General features: G+C 34.7%; 2 protein-coding genes across 2 annotated transcripts; one reads left to right on the top strand and one right to left on the bottom strand.

The window, feature by feature from the left end:
- Positions 1 to 1,817: 1,817 nt before the first annotated feature.
- On the bottom strand, positions 1,818 to 18,237 carry LOC128215130 (uncharacterized). The gene is made up of 29 exons (XM_052921850.1): positions 17,866 to 18,237; positions 16,924 to 17,053; positions 16,568 to 16,679; positions 16,148 to 16,335; positions 15,840 to 16,002; positions 15,570 to 15,699; positions 15,330 to 15,447; positions 15,059 to 15,190; positions 14,745 to 14,874; positions 14,391 to 14,494; positions 13,254 to 13,508; positions 12,750 to 12,818; positions 12,476 to 12,544; positions 12,046 to 12,132; positions 11,615 to 11,776; positions 9,697 to 9,834; positions 9,320 to 9,471; positions 9,108 to 9,232; positions 8,613 to 8,800; positions 7,588 to 7,699; positions 7,133 to 7,357; positions 6,329 to 6,419; positions 5,787 to 5,918; positions 4,910 to 4,953; positions 4,285 to 4,387; positions 2,901 to 3,994; positions 2,607 to 2,722; positions 2,238 to 2,375; positions 1,818 to 1,993 (listed from the first exon to the last, which is right to left on the bottom strand). Exons 1-29 carry the CDS (start codon positions 18,235 to 18,237, stop codon positions 1,881 to 1,883), a joined length of 4,992 nt encoding a protein of 1,663 aa, XP_052777810.1. The 3' UTR covers positions 1,818 to 1,880.
- LOC128212957 (uncharacterized) lies at positions 17,340 to 22,796 on the top strand. Its single transcript, XM_052918370.1, has 4 exons — positions 17,340 to 17,432; positions 20,482 to 20,548; positions 22,115 to 22,322; positions 22,580 to 22,796. Exons 2-4 carry the CDS (start codon positions 20,496 to 20,498, stop codon positions 22,781 to 22,783), a joined length of 465 nt encoding a protein of 154 aa, XP_052774330.1. The 5' UTR covers positions 17,340 to 17,432; positions 20,482 to 20,495; the 3' UTR covers positions 22,784 to 22,796.
- The last annotated feature ends 1,733 nt before the right edge of the window (positions 22,797 to 24,529 follow it).

Raw genomic sequence — 24,529 nt, 5'->3', positions numbered from 1 at the left:
AGCACAAAAATACATTTCGACTTTAATATATAAAGTACATTATGTAAAGTAATTTAGTACATAAATGAAAGCCTCGAACACTCAACAACCACACAGGGAATTCACCTGCAAATGGATTAATAACGAGATGCAAGCCATCAACTTTCTTATATATATTTTTTATATAAGCGGTCAAGATTCTTCGAACACATTGGGCATATTGCACAGTAATTTGTTAAAGCTAACATCGTTGTGATGTTTCAAATCTTATTGCTCTGGAAGTTTCATGGATGCACTTACTAACAGCTGTATTCTGACAAGATTTGAGACAATTGTTGAGGTTGTTCTTGTATTTAAATCTATAAGCACATAAGTCGCTCAATCGTTGTTTAATTGAACAAAATTTTGAAAATCGGGCCTTTGTGAACACGAAATTGAGCCATATGTCCGAAAATACTTACAAATGTGACAGTGCTTTTGGATATACAATATTTAAAGCCGAACCGATGGGTAATATCAGACAATGCAATGCAATTTTGAATGTTCTAGTGCGAGTTTATTCAAAGTTTTTATAGTTTAATTAATAATACTGAGTACCATATCAAAAGGCAAATAAACCCAGAGACAATCTTTTCAAAAAACCTATTGCATATATTTGAATGCATTCGGAGATCAAAGACAATTATTCTGATAAATTGCAATTTAGGATACAATATGAGACACTATTTCTACAGTACTCTCTTGGCAGGCAGAATAATTCGAAATAATTTTAACAAATTTGCATGGACATTCTTTTCTATAATGCATATGGAAAGTTGCCAGCAGTTACTGCGACGACCTTATATTTGTTCCACAATTTGCAGTAAAACTTAACTTCAAAACGGCCAAGATAATGTGCCCATACCATATGCTTCATTTGTTTTACGTCAGCTCTTACTATGATTAATTATATATTCTTTAACTTTTGAAACCGTACACTTAAAATTGCTACGCGAACATAGCAGCGTCGATCTTTCACTTCAAACAGCCTTTGGCCACGAAAACAAAGTCATACAGTGTCGGTCGTAGTTGAATTAAACAAATCAATATTTCATACTTGATGTACATCAAACTGAGACTTTTGACATTTTTATCTAATAGTGTGCGCATTAAGATGAGATCATGCTGCGAATGTCCTTTTGTATCAATAATACATCATTTTAATATTTTGAAACAGATAAGACAGATATAGTATGTGCACTCATATCTGGCCATGACTTTTATGCGATTTACACGGTAAGTCTTTTTTCCTTCGTGTTAGTATTCAGTTACATGACATAGCACTAGCGGATCCGTCACCCTGCGCACACTCCTTCCTCTAAAATCGTCAAACTTTACTTTTTATTCCCATACAGGAGGAAATATTAATAACATACCCCCAAAATGCACTTTTCGGACTAAATATTATTAAAATTTTCTTTAGGGAATAACCCTTAGCCCCGTTCAACACATAAAACCAAAGAAATTTCGATTATGACGGAGGGGCGCAAGTCAAAAGGTTACGCCCCTAAGATACGCCTCTCAAGCGCCTCTCTGGACCTGCCTCTGCATAGAGTAGCATTTAATTGCTATCAAGCTTAATCCAAAAGCAGAACGTGACATGACATTGTCGACCTAATAAAAAAATAAATGTATCTGTATATGTTTTAATGTTAAGCGCGTTAGCTTTTTGTCCAAACAATGCAGCCAAATAAATTCTTTACAACGATGTATATATATATATCTTTGTATATATATATATACATGAACTTTGACGATGATAGATTTGACAAGGTGATTTTCAAAACTATGCTCAAGATTGTTCTTTCTACACCAAATAGTTTATCAAATAAATAACTGTCTTTAAATCATCGAATATCATTTTATCTAAAAATCAATTTCGTTTGTCCTTTACAGCCCGGTATCTTCTGAAACGCAAGTCTTCGCCTCTTCTGGGGATTAGACTCAGCGGTAGGACACCTATCGTTCATAGTACCTGCAAACATTTTAGATAATTTCTTGATTTAAAGAAATACAATAAAAGGTCAAATAACAGTGTTCGCATAACGAACAAAATATGATAAAGATGAGGTCTCAGAGATAGAACAAGATAATTTGAATTTGTTTGCAATAGATCAATCATATATAGAAAGCACTTAATTGATATGAAAATAATATTCAACTTAAGTGTTGCCTTGTGTGTTTAAGAGCATGAAATTCAAATTCAAATATCAGCATACCTCCTGGATTGTATATTTCTGGGTATAGAGCACTGAGCGTTTGTTGGTTGTCATAATCCAAGTCCATGGGAGGCGAGTTTTCGGTTGCCCATGGAGACTGAACCATTCGAAGCCTCTCCGCATTCGCTAATGCCGACACTTGAAAGAAAGCTTCGCAAGATAACTGTTATGTGTATATATTTATAAAGAATTGTATCAATATAATATTAACTTAGTACACATAAATCACAACCTTAGTCAATGATAATTTGAGAAATATAGGAACTAGTTAACAAAATGAAGGCATTTTGCAATATCTAAAGCAATAGCATTGTCTGTTTGAATATTTATGGTGAATTGACGATGTTGCTACAAAAATAACATTGGTACCTCCTCCAGACCGACCATTCTCGACATTTGACTCGGTCTGTTTTGGTCGCTGCAAAGGTTGTGCCAATCCAATATTGACCTTTTGGAACGGAAATCGGAATGAACGGGGAACAAACCTGAATAAGATGCACATTTATTCTTAAGATCAAATATTTCGTGTAGGAAATTCGATATTATTAATTTGATTTTAGAGAAAGCTGATGTTCTAAAAGTTGCATCAAATGATATTAACAATATAATAAACAGTATTTCTTAATTACATAACTGAATAATTGTACTACCCAATTTACTTACTGTGAAAACTGTTGCGAGTTTTCGATCAATTTTCGTGTGGTTTCTCTTAGTTCGTCTTCAAATGATATAGTACCGGGCTTGTTGTTACTTGGTTGTTGTCCAGAGTATTCGTGTTTCAGTGTTATTCTATCTAATGTAGGATTGACATACAGTTCATCTGACTTATCCTGACCACAAGCGTTTTGTTCAATTTTCTTTTCGAACAAATGATTGTTTGGTTTTCCAACATACTGTGCTTTAGGGTAAGAATTCTCATTTGTTACACTATCTGGAGTTTCATCATGAATCTGTGGATTAAACTCAAATTTAACTTCTTGGTGAACTTTAGCATTCATTCTTCTTTTGCGGTCAATCAATAAATTAGTATTAAAGTTTACAATGTTATCACTGGTGTAACTGGCCATATCAAATGCCTTGGGATTTTCTGTTGTTCTATTCTCTGATCCCTGCTGAAAGTAAACTGAGCGTGTGTCGTGATCCATAAGATATTCGCGTTCATTATCATGGACGTCATATTCATTCGCCATGTCATCTCTTTCATCGAGTTCTTTGACTGGTTGAAGCCAACGAGAAGGAATGTCATATGACTGATCAGAGAAGGGACCATTTAACATACCCTTTTGTTGTGCTTGACAGTCATTGTCTTGAGCAATAGATTTGTCAATCTCTTCTGCAGTTGGAAACTCTTCTTCAACTTTACGTAGGTTCTGTGAGTAATCAGCCCTGTAATGTTTGTTACTCTGGTTAAACACTTTTTGCTCTATAATTGGCGTGGCTACTGAAGGGCGACTAAGACCATGGTTGTAATCAAAGACTTGACCATGATGGTATTCGATCGTTATTTTGGACTGACGATCGTTTATCATGCACTCTGTGGGCATCAAAGGCGCCGTGTCCACCGTTGTTTGGTCTGTATCTTGGCTTGCTTCTTCTGATGTTGGGGTTCGAATTTCATTCACTCGTTCCGTATAACCGTTTACATCAATTGTAGCGTTTACGGGGCATAGTTTAGTCGATACAGTTTCGATGTCGTTTTTTAGTGTTTCTTCTCCAAGATGCACACCAGTTGTGTTTTCCATTACAGAGAAGAATGTCTGAAGAAACGGAAATTGTATTATGAAAGTTTTATAAACTACTCATTGAGTCAATCTTCACACAAACATTTATATAAGTACAACTGCTAGACTCCACAAATAACATTTTCTACGCCACTTTTTTGTTAAAACTACATGCAACAGATTTTAACTTTATTACAGATGGCTGGTGCGCAGTGTAAGCGTAGCATATCATACAGTGCGAAAAATATTTTACAAAATGATGTGACACAACTTATATCACATATCAACTCATTTAAATAAGCAAATAAGTGGCAACAACATCCAACCTGAAGGACTTTGTCAGATATCCATTTCGCGTGATGTTTGATAGTTTCAGTTGAAGCGGAGAACAAACCATTTATCGGGATACTCCTCATAAGCGACTGGGCACTTGAAGAAAGAAAACAGTTTTCGTAATAAACTTTCATACATTTGGATAATCTACAATTAATGCCTTTAGACAAATTAATTAATTAGATTACGCATCAAAACCTTGCGTACACAATTATTTTTTGCATAGATATCAGAACTTCTTAAATGTTTTCTCGAACGAAATGGCCATTTCAAATGTTAGCTCCTAACATGTTTAATATTTTAAGCATTTCTTGAGCTCCTCTCATTTGTTCGTTAAAATGACGATCAATAAACGGTTTCGCTATCAATTTTACAACAACCAAAGTTTAGCGAAAGATAGTTGACGTAGAAATTTTACGAACGCTTAAAGATTTTTGTCATTTAACGATAAGGTCCATCGTTAAGCATTCAACAGCTGAACGAATAAACGGCCCAACATCTTCAAATATATATTTATTATTTTGATTTTGTTTAACACCGATGAGCGCATAATTTATACTCACTGCCAATATTTGCGCAAATGTCAACTTAAAAACAAGCATTTTAAAACATGAATACCTCATTGAATTGAAGGATGGTACTGTCAGCATAAACTTCTCGGTCTGAAGAAGGTAAAACAAAATGATAAAGTTAAAATAACTTGTCTTTAGTTTATACATTTATGAAAACTTCATTTAATATTCTGATAAAGATATTGCATCTTCATTTCAAAAGATACATGTGTGAATACGTGGAGCAGTTAAAAACAAAAGCCTTAGTGGAACATGAACATTTTCTACCAATTACCCGTAGAGATAACCATTTACATAATATGTAGGTTATTTGAAATAACTAGAAAGTGACATATGGCTTTTAAGTTGAACGACTTTTTATTTATAACAATATCTCCGATTGCAAAATGACAACGTAAAAACTGAGACAAAATTTACTCAAAAGATATTGCTATCGGGCTGTAAAATTCTGGAAAGTTTCAGTTGATACACGAATTATTCGAAGGAACTGACTAGCTGATGGACAATCCGACTACTACATATTTCCTTAAATGAGTTTTTTTTTTCAAAACAATATAAATTATCATGCTGAACATTTAAAGCTGCACTCTCACAGATTGAACGTTTTGACAACTTTTTTTATTTTTTGTCTTGGAACGAGCCAATTTTTGCGAAAATCCATTGAAACCAGTTATATAAAACTGCTGACAAAAAATTAGATCGCAGAATTTTATATTTGAGTTCAAACGGTTTAGGCTATAAAACATTAATTTTCGACCAGAAATATAAAATTCTACGATCTGATTTTTTGTCAGCAGTCTTATATCATGGTTTGCAGATATTTATGCCAAAAACTTGCTCTTTCCAAGACAAAAAAAATAAAAAAAAGTTGTAAAAATGGTATATCCGTGAGAGTGCAGCTTTAAAAGAAAAGTCATATATGCCTGCGACGTATGTTGTGATATCCACCGTCTGTCCAACCATTGTGAAATTCTGTTCTCGTCAGTCGTCATGCACGTTTCACACACATGCCTTACAACCCCTGCGACATCATTGATGTTGTCACATTGTATTATCTGCAAAAAAGAAAGCCACGCTATGACAACTTCAGATCACAAGATAATTTAATTGGATAGCAGCCAGTGGCTCAAACATACTACTGTTTAGTTTTGTACTAGCACATAAATCGCGCGTACACAGAAAGTGGAAGTTTAAACAACATATATGCGGGAAATCGCTTAAACATCGAATACCATGAACATAATCATGTTTACTAACAAGCAAAAACTGTATACGAAAGAACATGACCCATTAATGTAAATGTTGTATTCCGTAAAGCAGAAAATGTCAATTTACACGGAATATAAATCGCATCAGTTGCTTTGCGGTTCGCGGATGGCTATTTGGAACTGAGACACTACTTACAATAATGCGTGCATTTAAAATCAATTATAGATCGGTATTCTTTAAAAGACATTTCACATACTTTACATGTCAAACTATGTTTCTGAACAAGATTTGACAGCGCAGCATGCAGACGGGCGAAGTTGCTAATCACGTGTCCAGGATATTCATAACTGCAAAGATTCAAACATAGTTTAGACCGTCCCGAAAGTTCAGTGGTGGAGCGTCCGTATCGGGCGTTGATACGTCCTGGGTTCAACTCCGAAAGCGTCATACCGAAAGGAGTTAAGATATGTTACCAGAAACATATTTGCCTGGCGCTCGGCTTTAGTGGGGTAGTATTTGAAACTTTGCTGGGGTTCCGTCTACGGACCGCTCACCTTTTCTCCAGTTCTGCTAATATCTATACTGTGAATTGCATGCACTACTATTTCATCTCAATCAGGACATTTATAAAACACACTTTCACTAAAGGGTATATCCATAATGCAGCAGTATGATGGGCTTACAATAATCAAGTGTTTAGCTTCGTAATATAAGTTATAAAAAATGTTTTAACTGCACATGGAACAAACTAAGATTCTGAAGGCATGTCCAATAATTTCATATTCGGGCGCTTCATATACAAAGGTTAAAACAGCTGGTAATAATCAATCCAGCCGGGTCTGTTTAGTATGAGGTATTAAAGCCAAAATCAGGGTAAAGAGACTTGTAAATATCCCTTTTGAAACCGTTTCCAAAATCACTTATATTCATTTCAAGATACTTCACGCTGTGTTCATGCAAATGTCTGAGTAAAATTATATGACATATGTATCAGAGCTAAATTTAAACTATGTCAATCCTAATTTCAGGATTAACCTGAACTAGAACCCCCCTGACATACCTCTTGGTCTTTTCGTCTGGAAAAGTAACCAACCAACAAGTTGTATATTTCAATGAAAGGCAGGCAATTCGTGTGACAAGATTTTGAACAATGCTATCGTCTCCCATTGTATTAATGTTTTCGAACACCACACATGTGTTTTCATCAATGTCCAAGTCAGAAAAATGTAAATGGCTGGCACCAGGAATGATACGGTAGTCTCTTTCGACTAGCAGTATGTTGTAGCTGTAATACAACATTTTAACACATGTATTTATGAGCAATTATACTGTCAACCATTCAAAAGTGCAAGGATGCGTTATAAGAAGGAAAATTGTAAACGTGAAACGACATCAAGATACGCGTTTTGCTCATAAAAGGAACTCATACTGCGAATCATCATACCGTACTGTCAAAACTTAAAAATAATAAAACTTGTAAATGTTTAAGAAGTGTATCATTTAAGCATCACATACCGTGTCTCCAACAAATGCAACAAAGTCGTGTTTTCAATTACTTTGCTACACGCAATGAGTGTGATTTGTTTCTCAGGGTATTTCATAGTCCAGTGATGAAATGATAAATTACCTGAAAGCATAGGGAACCACGTTTTCGTTTTGTTTTTGTTTTGGCAAAGAGAAGTTGCTTTATTCATTAATAATTATAATAAGATTATAAGTAACGTTATAGTATTGTTGTTTTGCATTTCTTTTCCATATTTTCGATTTTCTGATAACAATGGATCAAGTATTGATAATTCCGAATGGAAAAACGCTGCTGTACCTTTGTTTGGGGCAATCCATTATTATTCAATGCGTTTATCAGGGTGGGGAATCACGTGACTTAAAGGGGTTCTCACATGGGTCACCACGGGTCACAACCGATGTAAACAAACCAGTGACGTTAATTTCTTAAATATTTTTTTTACAGAAAATATATGAAAAAATGTCGCCCTATAAAAGACTATCCTATTTTTTGCGTCTACACGGATGAAATATTTTAGATTTGCTTGTATTTTAATGAAGCAATCCTTGGCAAAAACTCAAATTGACGGAATTTTGTAGAACGATGCAACGCTGAAATTTTGGCCAAGGATGGAACAGTCTACGTCGCTTACAGAGACCCGCCTTCGTTCTTTTACTAGAGTTTGATTAAGAGTGTAGTTTCTTAAAACAATTCGACAAACCTTTTCACAAAACCGCCGCCTGATGGAGCACTGTCAAAATATTATTTTGAAACTGGTTTGTCAGTGTTTGAGGAAATTTATCACCTTATCAAACTCAGGTAATACCGCTAAGGCGGTGTTCTTAAAGCGGCTTAGACTTCCCTTTGTTTCATTTAAAATGGTGAAGAAAAGGAATTTAGTTATCTTTGTCTTAAGTCTTTATTCGAGGCAAAATGTTGCCTTCCGACGTAGCATTTATGACGTTATTTATCACGTGGCATACACACACTGATTCTTGTTGAGTGGAAAATTGTTTTTCACATAAACATATCCTACCGGATGCAGATTGGTCGTCAATGAAATCGACTTGCATATCGATGTGTCGAATGCTTTGCCTTTCACATAACTGCTGCCATTGTGTATTCTCATCTCTTTCATACTCCACAACCAGACAAAACTGCGCCCAAGGGAAATGCTCCGTAATGAAGTTCTGCTGTGCAATGAGAATGTTGTGTTGGTCCAATCTGAAAGTGTCACATTTCGAGGACAATTGTTTACAACCCTTAACCAGAAATTTTAAAGTGGAATAAAAATAGTCCATACTTTGCATTAAAAGCAAGTTAGATTTGTTATCTAACTTGGTTAATAAAATCGGTTGGATGGTTGGGGACACTTGTTTACAGCCATTTTGGAATACATGATGACAGATGTATTTGCTGATATATAGGCTCAATTGTGCTTACATGCAAAACCCTAACCCCAATGTGTGACGCCAGGGTGAGTATTATAACTCTCATATTATACGTATAGTCAAGATCAAAATTAACTTACAGTTCAATAATGTCCTCTGACATCGTAGTCTGTAAAACAACAGGTGACAACATCTTTCCTAGGCTTAGCATGTCCCTCAACGTGACCAGCAGGTTTGGCATATCCCGTTTCACAAGGACAAGAATCTGTTAAAAATAACTAACATACATTTCTTCATAATACATAATACAAGATAAACCACTAACACTTAAATTTTAACTATAAGAACTTGCCTTTTGCTCTTGGTCTTTTGACTTCGCTCTCTTTTTCTTCAACCAGGTATCAATTTCTTTACAAAGTGCAGAGAGTTTGGGATGTTGCGTATGATCTTGAATGAATCCAGCCTTTATTTCAAACAGTCGCTCTCGAATTGTATCAAATGATCCTGTGAATTTAAACGAGTGACAATTTAATTAACAAAAACATAACTCGACCAGTTTAGATACAAATAGCCTCAATTTTGTTTAAGCCTATTTTCAATATTGCATCTTAAACAGCTTATCCCCTACAGTTTTGTTGTACTGCCATAGACAATAGTGTCAGAATTACATTTAATACGAAGCTTTAATATTGAAGCAATTCCTCACCATACATAAGAACAATAATTTACCACTGATAAACGTGTATTTTTCTTGCAAGGCATTTAAATACGTTATCGCCGATTCAATGCAAAAGTTAACTGCAATGTCTGCTGCGCCAACACGTCCATGTAAACACAGCAAATTTTGAAAAATGGCGTCGTTGTTCTCTGAAAAAAAAGACAAAAAACTGCCTTTCGAATCTTGTGATGATTTTTCTTTTTAAATAGATTTAATGTGCATACACTTCATCATTAAAGATTTTCTACAAATAAAACTACAGATAAAATGATCAAACAATTTGAGAAAACCTACGGTCTACGTTGTTGTCAGCAAGGAATCTTTCTCTCTGCTTAACAAGAAACCTTGTTTTGTCTGGAGTCATATTTCTAAACTTCGACCCTTCAGATATAGATCCGGCTTCTATCAGGAATCGTATGTTTTCCAAAGAGGCGTTTTTAAACATTTGGTGAATATCAAGAAGGAAATCTGAAACGATATTCAAGTCTGTATTGAAAAGTTCTTACGTGAAGTAAAAAAGTTGTGCGAGATCTTCCATGACCAAGAGTGTAAGATAGGTTTATCCCCATCCGAGCGTAGGGTGTTTCGCGTGAACGAGGTCAACCAAGTTTCCGCAGAACACCCTGCGTTAGACTTTGGATGAACTTATCTTACACGAGCGGACATGGTAGATGTTGTTTTTATCCAAAACAAAATATAGTAGAAATTTATTTCAATTAATTTTTTGCATACGGATACTTTTATCTTTGCCCGTGGGTAAGATATGGCCAAATATTTGGATATATTTATACAGGTTTGGAGAATAGGTCCGCCTGCGCCTTGATTTAGAGGTGTTTCCAAAGAATAACACGTCCTATTGGCATTTTTATCAACGATATTGAAAAAGCTGATGGTGTCAACACCAAGTGATTGAATATTAATTTACATTTTTCTGTAATATTTGTGTATTCTTTATAATGGAATGCATGAATCTTTTTCTAAAAGTCCATTGCCAAGGAATCAGTGATGTTTAAATGTTGTTGTTCTTGAAAAGGACCTATTTATGTGTACATGGGTACCTATGTTTCAACAACTGAGTTGACGATAAACATAAAATAAAAAGTGGCCGAATCACTGCGAGCGGATGCCAACCCTAGTCCATATTTCAAACTAAACCGAGTGGCATAACTCAAGAAATTATGGAAATTGCTAATATATGAATGAAAACTGAGACAAGCCCAGGGGCCATATTCACTAACAACTTGAGTCTGAGTTTGTTACTCAGGCTCTGAAAACTGATTTTTTAAATATTTCAAAATATCTATAATATAACTAATTTTGACAGGAGATGTTTGTCTGAATGTAGAACAGATTATCTCTAACGGATACAGCACCTTTGACAATATTTGCTCCTGATATAGAATATTCAAAACAAAATTTTAAAATTTGCTTATCTGAGCCTCAGCCTCAAACTCAGTCTCAGAACATTAGTAAATACGGGCCTAGTAGTTGGATATTAAAAAATAAAACATACTCTGAGACACAAGGCAAGAGCCCAAAAGACAATTAACTACGGAAACAAATGTTTGAACACCGCATACACACACATACCACACATGCATCGATATAGCTTTTACGATAAATTAATGAATTGCCGCCTTGCAGGTAACCATTTTGGCAATGTTTGACTTGTGACTAGACGCCAACGACGCCGACACCAAGGCAAATTTTAATACCGCCACCTTTTCAGCTATGAAAGAACTGACGAGCTCATAAAATGATCATAAATACATGATTTTGTTTCATTTTCAATAGGATAAAACGTTGTACAGTGCAAAATTTGCGATGAGCAACACCACTTGTATTTATTACTTGGTATTGTTTATCAGATATGAAGTGTAACAATTTATTAACAATTATACTAGTACTAAGTCCTAGGAGTTTACTTACTACTGAGAGGAATTTTCACCGTATGGTGTTTGACCTTTCTTGCAGTTTCTGCCTTCTTGCTGACGACCGCTCTTGTATCACTGAACCTGTCAATTCCACTTATCTCCGCTAAAGCAGCGGAAATACCGTTTTCTTTTGATTTGACTGGTTCTCGGGTACTTTCTACTCAGATAATATTAAGCATTTTTTTTAACCAAAAACTACTTTGGCTACTTTAAAATCAAATCTGATTACAATTAAGAGGAATGTATGTTGAGATAAATAAATAAAGCCAAATTCAACTTGATATAAAAAATATGGCAGCGATTAATATCCCATTCTAATCAATGTTAAAAGTGCTAAATATCATTTTTTAGGAAGTTTGTTTATGGCAGCGATACATAGTCTTATTGTTATCCATGTATTCATTCTAAGGATGCAAAATCGCTTACCCATAAAGCTAGGAAATCCAACAGATTTTGAGCGCAATGCTAAAAAACTTTCCAATGCGTCAAAACCACGTTTTTGCGAGTCACGGCCTGTAAAAAACATCAACTAAGCTACTTATGTGAAAACAACGATGGAAAAAATTAAAACGGCATGCGATTGTCTGTAAAGTTAATTCGCAATGACAATAAAGCACTGGCGAGGACCAAGATGGTTCGATCTTTTTAATGTTATTTAGCAGCTAGTAATAAAAGAGGCCGTGGCAATTTTATGTTTACCCGTTGTAAAAAAAACCCCAACATATTGGAGAATTATTTATGTGCCGGTCAACACAAGCAATTTTATTTAAGTCCCGATTTCCAAGATGTAAGTTAGATAAAACAAAGTTGGCCTACAGCAAAGCTGATATTATAATAAACTCAAAACTTGGTTGACCTTTTCCCATTGTCTTTAACACGTTGACTTGCTTAGAACCGTCCTCCTCAAATGGGCCACCTTCCAAGCCTAAAAACATAAAAGTTTAATATCAAAAAGAATCATGCAGACCATCATATTTTAAAATATAATTTCATTATCTACGAAAAAGGCAAAACCGTGAAATTCAGGCTTTCTCAGTCAATGCAAGCTGTAAAACTATGTGCATGTGCGCATTTAAATTAGCGCGAATGTTGCCGATACCAATTCGTATCAGTACGGCTAATTGACAAACCTGTTCCATTGACTACAGATTTCCTCACTTTTTTCTCGTCTTCACCTTCAATCAACTTATCTTCCCAATCTAGTAAACAAAAAATAACTGTGTATTTCCACAAGGTAAAGACTTATAGTAATGTCATTTTAAGTTGTGTTTTTTTCACTTCTAATGAAGAACTCTCATTTTAATTCTAAGTGTATGAACGTAAAAGTAGTTCATGGTTTAATAAAACATTAAGTATTGTATGTTTTACAAAGGTAAAAGTGACTAGAAAAATTGATATATTAAAAAGCAGTTTTCTTATAAATTCTGGAATAATGCTCATTCGAATTCATCAAAAGTTTGATACCGTAATAACACTTCTAACCCGTCAGTAATAAGAATTGTATGAGTTTTAGTACTGAAATAGTCAATTGTAAAAATCACACAAATTCCCATCTGATTTTCTGATAAGCGCAAAGCATGATGTCCAGCGAGATAAAAATGTACTTCATTCATAGTGTATACAGATGATCATACCAAACATAAACTCCCTGTCATACGCCTGAATAGGTTCCACTTCTGCCACATGAACCTCAAAGTTTGTCGAATCGATTGCTAGGTCAACCAGCCTTTTGCAAGGGTTTTCTGGTGTTGCAGAACAAGGAACGACTTCCCATGACAAAGCCAGGTCAAGCTTTCCAAGTGAGCCTTCTTCAGAAATTCCAAGTGTTTTCGAAGCCAGTATAACCATGTTCTGAGGGACAGGCAGACATGCATCCGCCGCTTCTGGTTCTGCAATAAATACTTTTGAAGGATTATGACTCTCATGATCCCATTATTACAATTAAAATGATTATACTGCTCAGTATACCTTTATTTAATAAAATTGAAAAAAATATACATGTATAGTATAATGATACAATTACAAAAATATATTGAAATGGCATGGTAAATACATCATTCATGCGTTATGATTCTGAATTTTCTCGAGATTTTATGACCTTCAAGCATGTCATAGTTCTAAGGTTAATTATAAGCGATTGCACACAGAGTGGATTTTTTGTTTTTGTGATCTATGTCTTTGGCGTTTACCCGGTGCCATTACACCGGGTTTATGTTTATGTTTAAACTTTTTGCTACTGAGCTTGTTTCTGTAGTTTAATACATAAGTATTAGTATTTTTTAAACAAACAAGAGGCAATGCGGAACACCGCATTTGAGGCTTTTTTGTTATTTTGACAATGATTTTTTTAATATGATGTAAGGTTAGAGGGCAGTAATTAAAAATTAAAAATTGTTTTTACTACCATTTATTGTATTGTTTGGAGCAGAACTATAAAAACTATAAGAAAACAACAACACATAATTGTTAAAGACAACACGAGTAATAAGTAAACTCCTTGATTTTTTTAAGATTTTACCTAGTTATCTCCTTTTTTTACATAAGATGACCCATAAATTATGTTTCAGACAAGTATTCTGTTAACGGCATCCGACCACCGGTCCGGTTTTACTTTTAGGCAGTGTATAACCTGTATTTTTCTTTCAAAATTCCGTCGAAAGACGAGTGATTATATTATGTTATTTGGACATGATACATGCATTAAGAAGGTATTTTATTAATCTAATACATCTACATTTGGCTTTAATCAAGTGGTTAATAAATAGTCAAACCAGGAAGTCTTGAAGCCTGCACATCATCAAAATATTTCTCTTCTAGCCATACAATTTTCTCGAGTCTACTCCTCTCCTCTTCAGTTAGGAGCAAATTCTTAAAGCTGCAACATATCACATTCAATTTCCATGAGTATCATAATTACATGTATGCTGATAACAACAACAGAACTGTATACGCTTTAAACAGTCAGTTTGCATGCATGTGTATTTATTGCACACTTATGAATTATCGGTTTCACAATATAACTCTTGATGGAAAAGAATGAAAATGAAACAATTTACACTCAAGATTGTTTCAGTCTAATTCAAAAACATATAAGTATTTTGTGTTGAATAAAGCATTGTATTTACCTCTTGCAAGCCATATCAACGAAAGGTTTCTGATCAGGTAGGCTGAGTGCCCGGCGCTTTAGCTCTGGGACTTCCTCCTCAGGCACAGCGATGTATGCTACCTCACAAAATTTGTCTAGAGCTGTTACAACTAAACAAAATACAAGAGTCAGTGTCACCAATCTACTATTCAATACAATTAAATAATAAGTAACAAAACCTTGTATTCAGAGAACAGATCTATACAAATCCGGTGGGTTCTCTATTCTTAAAGCTAAGTTAACATGGGTTATTATGCAATGTTTAATTGTTAACTTGTTATGTAACATGCATACTTATTTCATTAATGCCCACAAAATCAATCATTTGAACGTGGTCACTCTTCCAGTCTAGAGATTCAAGTTCGCCAATGGTCTTTGTTGCTGGAAGTCTAAATGTGCGGCCAATAACATCCTTTACATCCTGATCTGAAATTGATTTGTAGCCACACATATATCATATACCTAGCTCAAGTGTATACTTATTTAGTTTATTAAAATCACGCTGCATGAATCCAGCATGTGCCGAGTAAAAGACATGAAAGAGAAAGAAATCAGTATGGCATACCAAATGGAATTTTTAGTATATCCTGAGGTGATACAAGATAATCTAATAGCTGACTCTGACAGGGCTTTTCTTTTTGAGCATGAAAACATTCATCGACAACAATCACGTCTTCCAGGCTCTGAAAGAAGTTACCAATTAAAAACGTTTTATAACATTTAATTGCAATTACATTTGCATACAAAACGTGTACCTTTATTCAATCATACGATACTTATTCCTTCTAAGCAAATCTCATTTTACCTCTTTTTCTAGGTCTTGCAATCTATCTGGTTGCTTTTTATCAACAGACCAGTCGTCATGAAACAAACTGCTGTTGATTTTTTCTATGAGCATAGACTTATCCACCACACTGTCCTCCCCATCGAGTATTCTAAATGTATAAAAAAAAGAAATTGTAAAACTACACGACGTTGAAAAAAATGATAAAATTATTAATCTAAGCATTCTATTTATAAAGTTCTGTTGAATGATGAAAATTATGTGTGTATACATTCCCATGCCTACACTTACTTGTCATGTTGTGTCAATATCTTGGCACCACTGGCTAATAAAAGTGGGTCTTCAACATGTTCAGGTGTGAATCTAGATACAAGATGTGCCAAAGTTGGAATGCGTTTTAAGCCCTCTGGCAGAAAAGCATCTTCACGGATAGTTTCTTCCAACATCAGCACTTCTGCAGTAAAAAAGTCTCACTCAAACACGCTTTTTAAACTGATTGTGACGTATTGCTTTTAATATGATCAAGCGATAATACCTTCTTTATATATATACTTTTAATGGTATGTATGAGTTTTTTGAACAATATAAAATAGAAATACCACAATCAGGACGTAATGTTTCAATGTTTTCCTTGAAAAATATTTCGGTGAATAATTGCGGCTCGGAGAAAAACTCATCAGGAGAAAAACACTCCTCGAGGGAAGATGGATTGGAGCTACAGACCACATCGCAGTTGAGGTCAAAGTTAACAGCCTCACAAAAGCTGGATCCATTTGTAATGCATGGACTGCAACCCAAAACAGAAGGCATGAAGAGTTTCAAAAACGATGATAATTATAATATCACTAATTGTTCATAAATTTCTTTCTACAATTGGGCGAGAACGGTTTTACGAAAGATTCCAATTAACAATATTTAATCCTATTATAATTCAGTGGCAACTTCTAGAAAGTATAACCAAAGTCATGACTGCATCAACAGAATAACAACTGCATTTTATCTCTTTGAATAAAAAACACCTTTCAAAGTATTCAACTTTCAAAACATCCTTTGATTTCTCTTGGTCTGAAAGACTGATATCCTTCTGAATTTGTGTGATTTCTTTTTCAAGAAATGTCTCATCAACTTTTGCTGTAATAAAAGACACAATTTATATGATTTAAAAGCAAACAAGTTAATTAAAAATGCGGAATTTCCAGTATTCGCATTGAATTTAGTTTGTAGGTACATTCAGTTTCATACAATAACAAAATGCATAAAAATAAGCGAGTTTGCTGTTTGACTGTACAGTACATAAAGATTGTATAACTTGCATATAATAAGTGAAAATCCAACGTTAAATAAAACAAACTAATAAAAAATTATTTCCTTATACCTCTTTTCCAAGGAAATCTGTATTTAACATCAGGCAGGTTTCCTCTATGTGGGCAGGATTCTACAGCATCTAAATGGTGTGGCACTGGGATCAAACATTTTGAAAGAAGTTGGTGTCTTTGTGCCACAGCCTAAAAATAAAAAAATCTGACCAATCATAATGAAGTATATATATTTTCAAATTATTTAAAAAAAAAATAGATAATGTTTTATCTGCTTTTGAAATATACTTTTAGATGTCCGAAATGAAATGCGTCCGAATATGTTCCATATATGTCATAAACAAACTGAGTCACAATGAGAAAATGCTTGATAATAACTCTTAAATAGTGTATTTGGCACACCTGATCTAAATAATTGATACCAAGATATAGGATCATAACTATAAATGTATAAGTTCAGTGCATTTTAGCGTTGAAAACATTTGACAATCTTTCGCGCAATTATGTCAACTTTTATCGTCTGCAGTGAAATTATACCAGAGCACCGGTTCCGGTTGGCGTTGAAAACGTAAAATTCCATTTGACTCACTATTTTGTTATTTAAAAGTAAAATTGAAATTATTAACATTGTTTTAAATTAGTATATGACTTTTTGTATTGTTTCAAGGATGAGGACAATGATATAAACTGTTGTGTTTTTCATTTTACGCAGTGTAACTTATTTTCGCGGGTTTAATGTGAAACTATTTTAATATGGCATAATAAATCTGAATCTGAATCAGAATGATACGTGGTAGAGTCCAATACTGGCTATAACACCACGGGGAAGGAGTGCGCTTAATCACTTTTTGTTAATGACGATTTAAAAGAGTTCACTGAATCAGAGTGTACTATATTGTCACTTAATTTGTTCCAGTCAATAGCTGTTCTCACTAAGAATGAGTTTTTATAAAGTTCACTTTTAGCATATAAGGGACAAAGCACTTGGTGTTGTTATTCACTGAGTTCTCAACAATGTTTGTATTGATGTAGTCTTCAAATTTTTTAGCCCTTATAGTTCTTTTAGGTCTTTGAGTTTTAAGAAATTGGTCAATGTCAATGGCTGGTACGTGCCCTTCCACCACCTTGTACAGAAAGATCAACCTCAGGTGTCTGCGTCTCTCCTGGAGGCTCCGCAATTGAAGGTTTTGCAGCATTTGGGAGACGCAGCCTTCTTGTCTTGATTTGTAGTCGCCTGTGATGAATCGAGCCCCTATGCGTTGTATGCGTTCTAGGCGGTCAATGTCACATTTTAGGTAGGGATACCAGACGACGCTTCCGTAGTCAAGTTTTGCACGGACTAAGGCAAGGTAGGTGTTCTTTCTGCTGGGCATGGGGCAGTGTCGGAGGTTTCGGCGAAGAATTCCCAGGGTACAGTTGGCTTTTTTGTATATGTTATTGATATGGGGTTTCCATTTGAGATCTTCAGAGATTGTAATTCCAAGGTAGGGGTTGCTAGAGACTTGTTGTAAGATGTGGTTGTTGATGTTATAAAAGAAGTTGGACTAGTTCCTGATGCTTAGTATGTAGCATTTTTTGGCGTTGAACTTCATGCCCCAGTCGTCCTTCAGGATTGAAGATTTTCAAGGTCTTGTTGTAGTAGGTGATAATCAGCTATGTTGGTGATGGCTCTGTATATAGGAGGCAATCGTCTGCAAAAAGTCTTACATGGGATTTGACTCTATCTGGGAGGTCATTGATGTGGCAGAGGAAGAGAAGCGGCCCAAGGACTGTGCCCTGTGGGACCCTTGATTCGACCTGTACCTGTTCTGATTACTCTCCTTCAACCACAACACGCATTTGTCTTTTTGTAAGGAAGTGGGTGATTCAGGATAATGTGGAGCCTCTTATGCCGTATGCTTTAAGCTTGCTGAGGAGCTTTTTGTGTGGCACTGTATCGAATGCTTTACTTAAGTCCAGTATCGCGATGTCAACTTTAAATAATCTGTCATCCAAAATCACCATTTATTATCAGTCATTATGATCCAGGTTTCCAGCTCATGTCTTATGTCGAGGAGTATTTAACCCTAATATCTTTTATAGCGTAAATAACCTCAATAATGCGCGTTTAGTGAACTTTTTTAACATTTGGATATAGATATATTCATTTTGTTCCCTAAACGCCAAAAGTTGACTGATTTGTTCCAATGTAAAATATAATCTTCATCTGTAAATCCACAATTTTTAACACTGCATTGATAAAATATTTTTAGCCAATACCTTTCTCATAAATACACTTAAGCATCTCCAATTTTTTAACTATCTAGCAGGTGCCCGTTATCTTTTCGCTCAATATACTTAGCGCTGGGATCTTTCATTCTTGGCTAGGAAAACAACAAGTTGGATATGGACGCTAAGAGTCGCCAAAACAAAAATCGTCAAAGACTCTGAAGCCGCTGTTTATATGGACTATAGCGTAAACTGCCGTTAGTATTTATAATTCTTATCAAAGAGTAGCCACAATATGCAAGTTTAGGGAACTTTTCTTAACATTTGGATATTCATATTGTGCGTAGAGTGGCCTATATATATATATACACAAAAAATCGTCGAAGACTCTGAAGCAGCTGTTTATATGGTATAATCAGAGTATTCATGGACTTTTGTGCATATTTTTCATATATCAACATAATTTAAACATTTCAATCAATATCCTGTTAAAGTCATGTGTGTGGATTAAACAACCAGCTGTCAAGTGAAAGTGCCTATTTTTTGTTCCATCGGTCTTGAGTTTAGGCCCTGCACTGGTAAAATGCCATCCGGGCTTGCTCAAACTGTGGATTTTATAAAGCAGAGCTTGGTAAAAAAAAGAAATATGATGTTTTAATAAATCAGGCCTATAAATCCAAAAGTCTAATTTTTAACTTATTTTGATGGCTGATTTACAAAATACTGTAAGTTAACATGTAGTACTGCAAAGGGAAGTAACTCTGTGTTGAGTTTGAGTACTCTCTACTCATCACCATTTAATTAGTTAGTACTCAACTTGATTACTACTCAACTTGATTATGCCAGCGCCGATACATACCGGTAGCCAATTTTGCCTAGATCCAATGCATTCTCATTTATAAGCAAAAGTTTCTCATTTCATTTTACACCATATCTGGAGCTTTTATGCTCTCATTGGTCTTGCATGACCAAAACTTTCTTAAGAATTATGAATGATTGCTGTCAATAAGAAGCGAGTGCCAGCCAAAATGGACAGTTCAAATTGAAAATGGCCAGGTTCAAATTTAAAAATAATAGGTTAATTTTAGGTACAATTAGTAGTAGCTTGTCGGTAACTTGACTATTTGAGACGGTCCAGCCGGTACTTATAAAGAAGTCTGGATTTGTGACTAATCTAAAATACAAGTTAACGTTAATACTTATACGCCAACACATTTTTCAACTGTTTCAACAAGGTTATGATTTTGATAATAAATAACAGATTGATAAATACCATATGTCATATTCCTTACAAAATTATTATCAACAAATATGTGTATACATTACAAGGCTTAATTGGGACTGTGTTTTAAAGGGGCATTCAAGGTAGCTGTTATTGGCAATTTACACTAGAATTTTCTTTTTTTCAGCACAGCTTTAAGAAATGGACGACTGTGAACCTGGTGAATCTGATGTAAACAATGTTGAGCAGATCAGGTGATATTTCTATGAAACCATATTTATATATAAGTTTACGTTGGTTCAACTAATCAAAACTAAAGTATGGTTAAAGGTCAGGTTACGCAGAAAAACAACCATTGTAACGTGGTGCGTCTGAATAAGGTCAGTTCCACAAGAGTCATTGCCCTTTAATTAATGAAAAAAGCTTAAATGTGTTCGTCGAGAGCCTTTATTAAGTAGGAAAATGACTGAAAACGTGAGAAAATGGACAATTTGCAAGTTGCATCTGTTTTGGTCAGCAATACAAGAGTTTTTGCATTTAAATTGATGAAAACAGTTTTAATTTGTCTGTGAACTGTCAGGTCATAGAGAGAAATTATTGAAACTTATATGGAAAGTTTCACTTGAGTCAGGATATTTTGACTAGAAATGTTGCCCTTTTATTACCTTTAATTTGTATCTTTAGAATCATTATGAAATTTATTTTGAAGTGTGCTATCAATAGTGGGATGGTATACGAAGATGTTATGCACCAGTCAATTGTAACCACGGCCCCCCAGGTCCGGGGAATAGTGGGGACTTTGACTTTTGGCCCAGCCAAGCCCGGGTAAAATCCCCTCTCTGCGGGGACGAACTGATGGTAAAATCCCCGCCAAATGCCCCCGCACCCCAGGGACCCTAGGTAAGGCCCATTCCCTGCTATATTTGGCGTGAAGACAAAATCACCGCATTCACCCGGCACTGTGGGGCCACCTGGAAGGTAAAAACACGGCCCATTTTCCCTGCTATCCCCGGTATACCGGTACCCCCGGACCTGGGGGGGGGGGCGTGGTTACAATTGACTGGTGCATTATGCCTAGATTCAATCAGTGCATCCAGAGTTATTGCTTTTAAATTATTGAAAAACAACTTAAATTTGTACTTTTGGAGTCAATTGCAATTATCAGTAGCCCCACAGTTATTCCTTTTAATTAAAGGAATATACTGAAAATTGCCCTGATGAAGTTTTAACTATTATCATTATCACAGTTTTAACTAAATATAACTTTACAAAGCTAATGTTCATCAATTCAAAACAAAGCAATTGTAACTTCATAACAGCAAATCTTATGTGTAATGAATACATTTATCCCAGGGCTTTTTCACTATTTCAGCAGAGGCTGAAATTCGACTACTTTCCATTTTTGAAAAAATATATATTTTTCCCCAATGTTTAGATATATTTATTTTCCAAAATTTAGATATATATTTTTTTTAAGAATATCATAGAATCATTTTAAATCATGTTTGTGCTGATGTCCCTTTTGTGTTTGTTTCAAATATCCTTCCATTATTTTGAATAAATGAGCTGGAAGCATTTACATGTTAATTTTTCCCATTTTGAAGTGTTTACACTTGTTAAATTTTCCCAAAATATAAAGGCAAGACCTTTTCCCAATTTTTACTGACAACCCTGCTACCCAATTTATATCCACAATAATTATTCAAATACTCCTTCCAGAACAAACATTACATTGGAATCTTGACCTGTGTTTTGGTCCTTCACTATGAATCCTTCGGCGGGATATCTATTCACGAATTTGCTTGTTTATGATCTTTTAGCCAAACTCTAACCAGGACCACTGAGGACGATTCAATTTTGAAGGAACGCCTTCAAGATCTACATAAAGCCTTACGGGACCCCATTCCAGACAAACCAACTGCGAAGTTTATCACAGACAGAGCTCAAGCACTGGTTGAACAGTTGAATCAGAAGAGAAAGAATGATGTACAGCTGATAGAAAGTTTCAGACAGGCACTTGAAGTTCAGGTAACAGGGTTATGGCCCTTTGAGTGCTTGAAAATAAATGACTTTTGAAATAAAATTCAAAAGGGGACTAAGCCCCTTTACCACGCTTTGGGCATACATCCTTCATACTCAAAGAAATCCCTCAAGTGCTAGAACCCCTGGTGTATATGTGCACATTTGTAGAAAATTCTATCACTGAATGAAATATTTAATCTTTTTTATTCAGTTCAATTATGCCTGTATTGAGTGGCATCTTTTAAATGTTACTTAACTTGCAGACTGCCTCAGTGGTAGAGAGGATCCAGCAGCAATTGTATGCGGCCTACAGTACCCAGAGTGCACTTGTAGATCAGAAACTACATGAACTCTTCACTTGTCTCGATGACATCTCTGTCACAGAAGCTGAGCTCGAGAATTTCAAAAAGTCCCTTAGAAACCTCTATCAGGAGATATATTCGCATGGGAGTCCCAGTAAATCGTGACTGAATATAATATATTTACATACATATGAGTTATCATGTTAATATGTATTATTGATTTGATGTTACTTTAGAAATCTTCAGTTTTTATTGATTTTTAGAATTTTATGAGTAGCCATTCGAAACTTTTGACATGCATTAGACAGAAACATTTGATGAATTTTTTAACTATTAAATGGCAAATGCAGTTTGAAAATTAGAAAGATTTATGAAGAGGATTCTGTTTTAATTTTTACTACATATTCCATGCATACTATATTTTTATTATATCCCATCCTGCGTCTTTCAAAAAAGAGCAATTATTTATTCATTAAATCAATGCATTATTTGATTATTTCAACTCTTAAAGTATGAGGTATGTTAGTGCTGTTAATATTTGTTTCTGTTGCGCAAGTGTATTTGTTTTGACATTACGTTCATTTTTTGTTATTAAATAACAATGTTATGTGCAAAGGACTAACTGAAAACATTTAAGTTTTGGAGATAAACAATATTACTTTCACATAGCCGGTTAATGGCAAAGATTTATGGCACTGTAGATATACAGAGACAAATGTTCACTTTTGCTCTTAAGGGTTGCTTGGTACAATATCATGTGAATGTTTCGGACGCCTGGTGGCCCCATATTAGTTTGGTATCAGCTGAAAGTGAAAGAAAAGTTTAACATTATAACAAAATATTGCAAACGAGTTTTTTTGGTTTGAAAGATTGCAAACTATGTCGTTGAATGTCTGATTTTAGATGAAATAAAAAACAAAACTCAAAACTGCAATACCTTTACTTATAATAGTTTTTCGGTCATTTATTGTAATGGCATAAATCAGTTAAAGCATCTCCATTACAAAAACTTTTGGTTAACCAGGCATCCAAACTTAACATGGTTTTACCATAGAGATGAGCTTATTTGTGCATACAGTACCTGTTAATGTTCTTATTAGATGGAAATCCGAGATATTTAATAGCCTTTTTGTTATTGTCATTGTTGTAGTTGGCATTGTCATGGAATAAACATTTTGTTGGTCTGCCATTATTTATCAATTACTCCTATATGTCCAAGAAACTTAAAGATGCACTCTTACTCTCAGATAAGATTTACAACAATTAAAAAAAATGTTTTAATATATACCAAAAAAGATGAATAAATGTCGAAAACAATGGTTCTTATGAAGGATACTGAGTTCAATGAAAGAAATGAGCATAAAACAAGGTATTTCTACCTTATGAGACTATAGTAGACTTCAATAAATCTTTTAGCATTCACCATTTATTTATTGTTTTAGTGCTTCCTGCTATAAAATACAGAGTTACAATTTTGTTATCAGTAATTGATATTTTCCATGAAGGATTATTTAGTAAGTAGTTAAAGGTTTGTCATGTTTGTTATACATGTGTATGTATTGATTTTGAATAAGAGTGTCACTTTAATTGAAAACAACATTGATTTATATAATAAGTCCCATCAGTCGGACTGAAACAATTGACAAGACTTCAAACCACCCTGATATAAATATTCATAACTTTGAAACAAATGGAAATATTTCATAGTTATGTGAATCCATTGGACAAACAATTGCATTCAGACTTGTATTCAGTATATTCTTATAGTTTTTCTATAAAAAGAACATCAGCTGATCTTCCAGTGGGTGTATGAGGAGATGGCTGTGTTCTAAATGAGACAAAGAACCTTGAGTACAGCACATAACTTGTGCTGGCACAGGCCCATGTTTTGCACTCATAGTTATGAGAAGA

Source organism: Mya arenaria, chromosome 13, assembly GCF_026914265.1.
Source record: "Mya arenaria isolate MELC-2E11 chromosome 13, ASM2691426v1".
NCBI lineage: Eukaryota > Metazoa > Mollusca > Bivalvia > Myida > Myidae > Mya > Mya arenaria.
This window is presented reverse-complemented; position numbering and strand designations above follow the sequence as displayed.

Excerpts from the sequence above, each read along its gene's own strand:
- LOC128215130 (XM_052921850.1), bottom strand. The coding sequence starts at position 18,237 with ATGCCCAGCAGAAAGAACACCTACCTTGCCTTAGTCCGTGCAAAACTT. Across the intron at positions 12,545-12,749 it reads ATCTGTAGTCAATGGAACAG|GCTTGGAAGGTGGCCCATTT; the intron begins GTTTGTCAATTA and ends TTATGTTTTTAG. Across the intron at positions 8,801-9,107 it reads TCAGAGGACATTATTGAACT|ATTGGACCAACACAACATTC; the intron begins GTAAGTTAATTT and ends TGACACTTTCAG.
- LOC128212957 (XM_052918370.1), top strand. The coding sequence starts at position 20,496 with ATGGACGACTGTGAACCTGGTGAATCTGATGTAAACAATGTTGAGCAG. Across the intron at positions 20,549-22,114 it reads AACAATGTTGAGCAGATCAG|CCAAACTCTAACCAGGACCA; the intron begins GTGATATTTCTA and ends ATGATCTTTTAG. Across the intron at positions 22,323-22,579 it reads GACAGGCACTTGAAGTTCAG|ACTGCCTCAGTGGTAGAGAG; the intron begins GTAACAGGGTTA and ends CTTAACTTGCAG.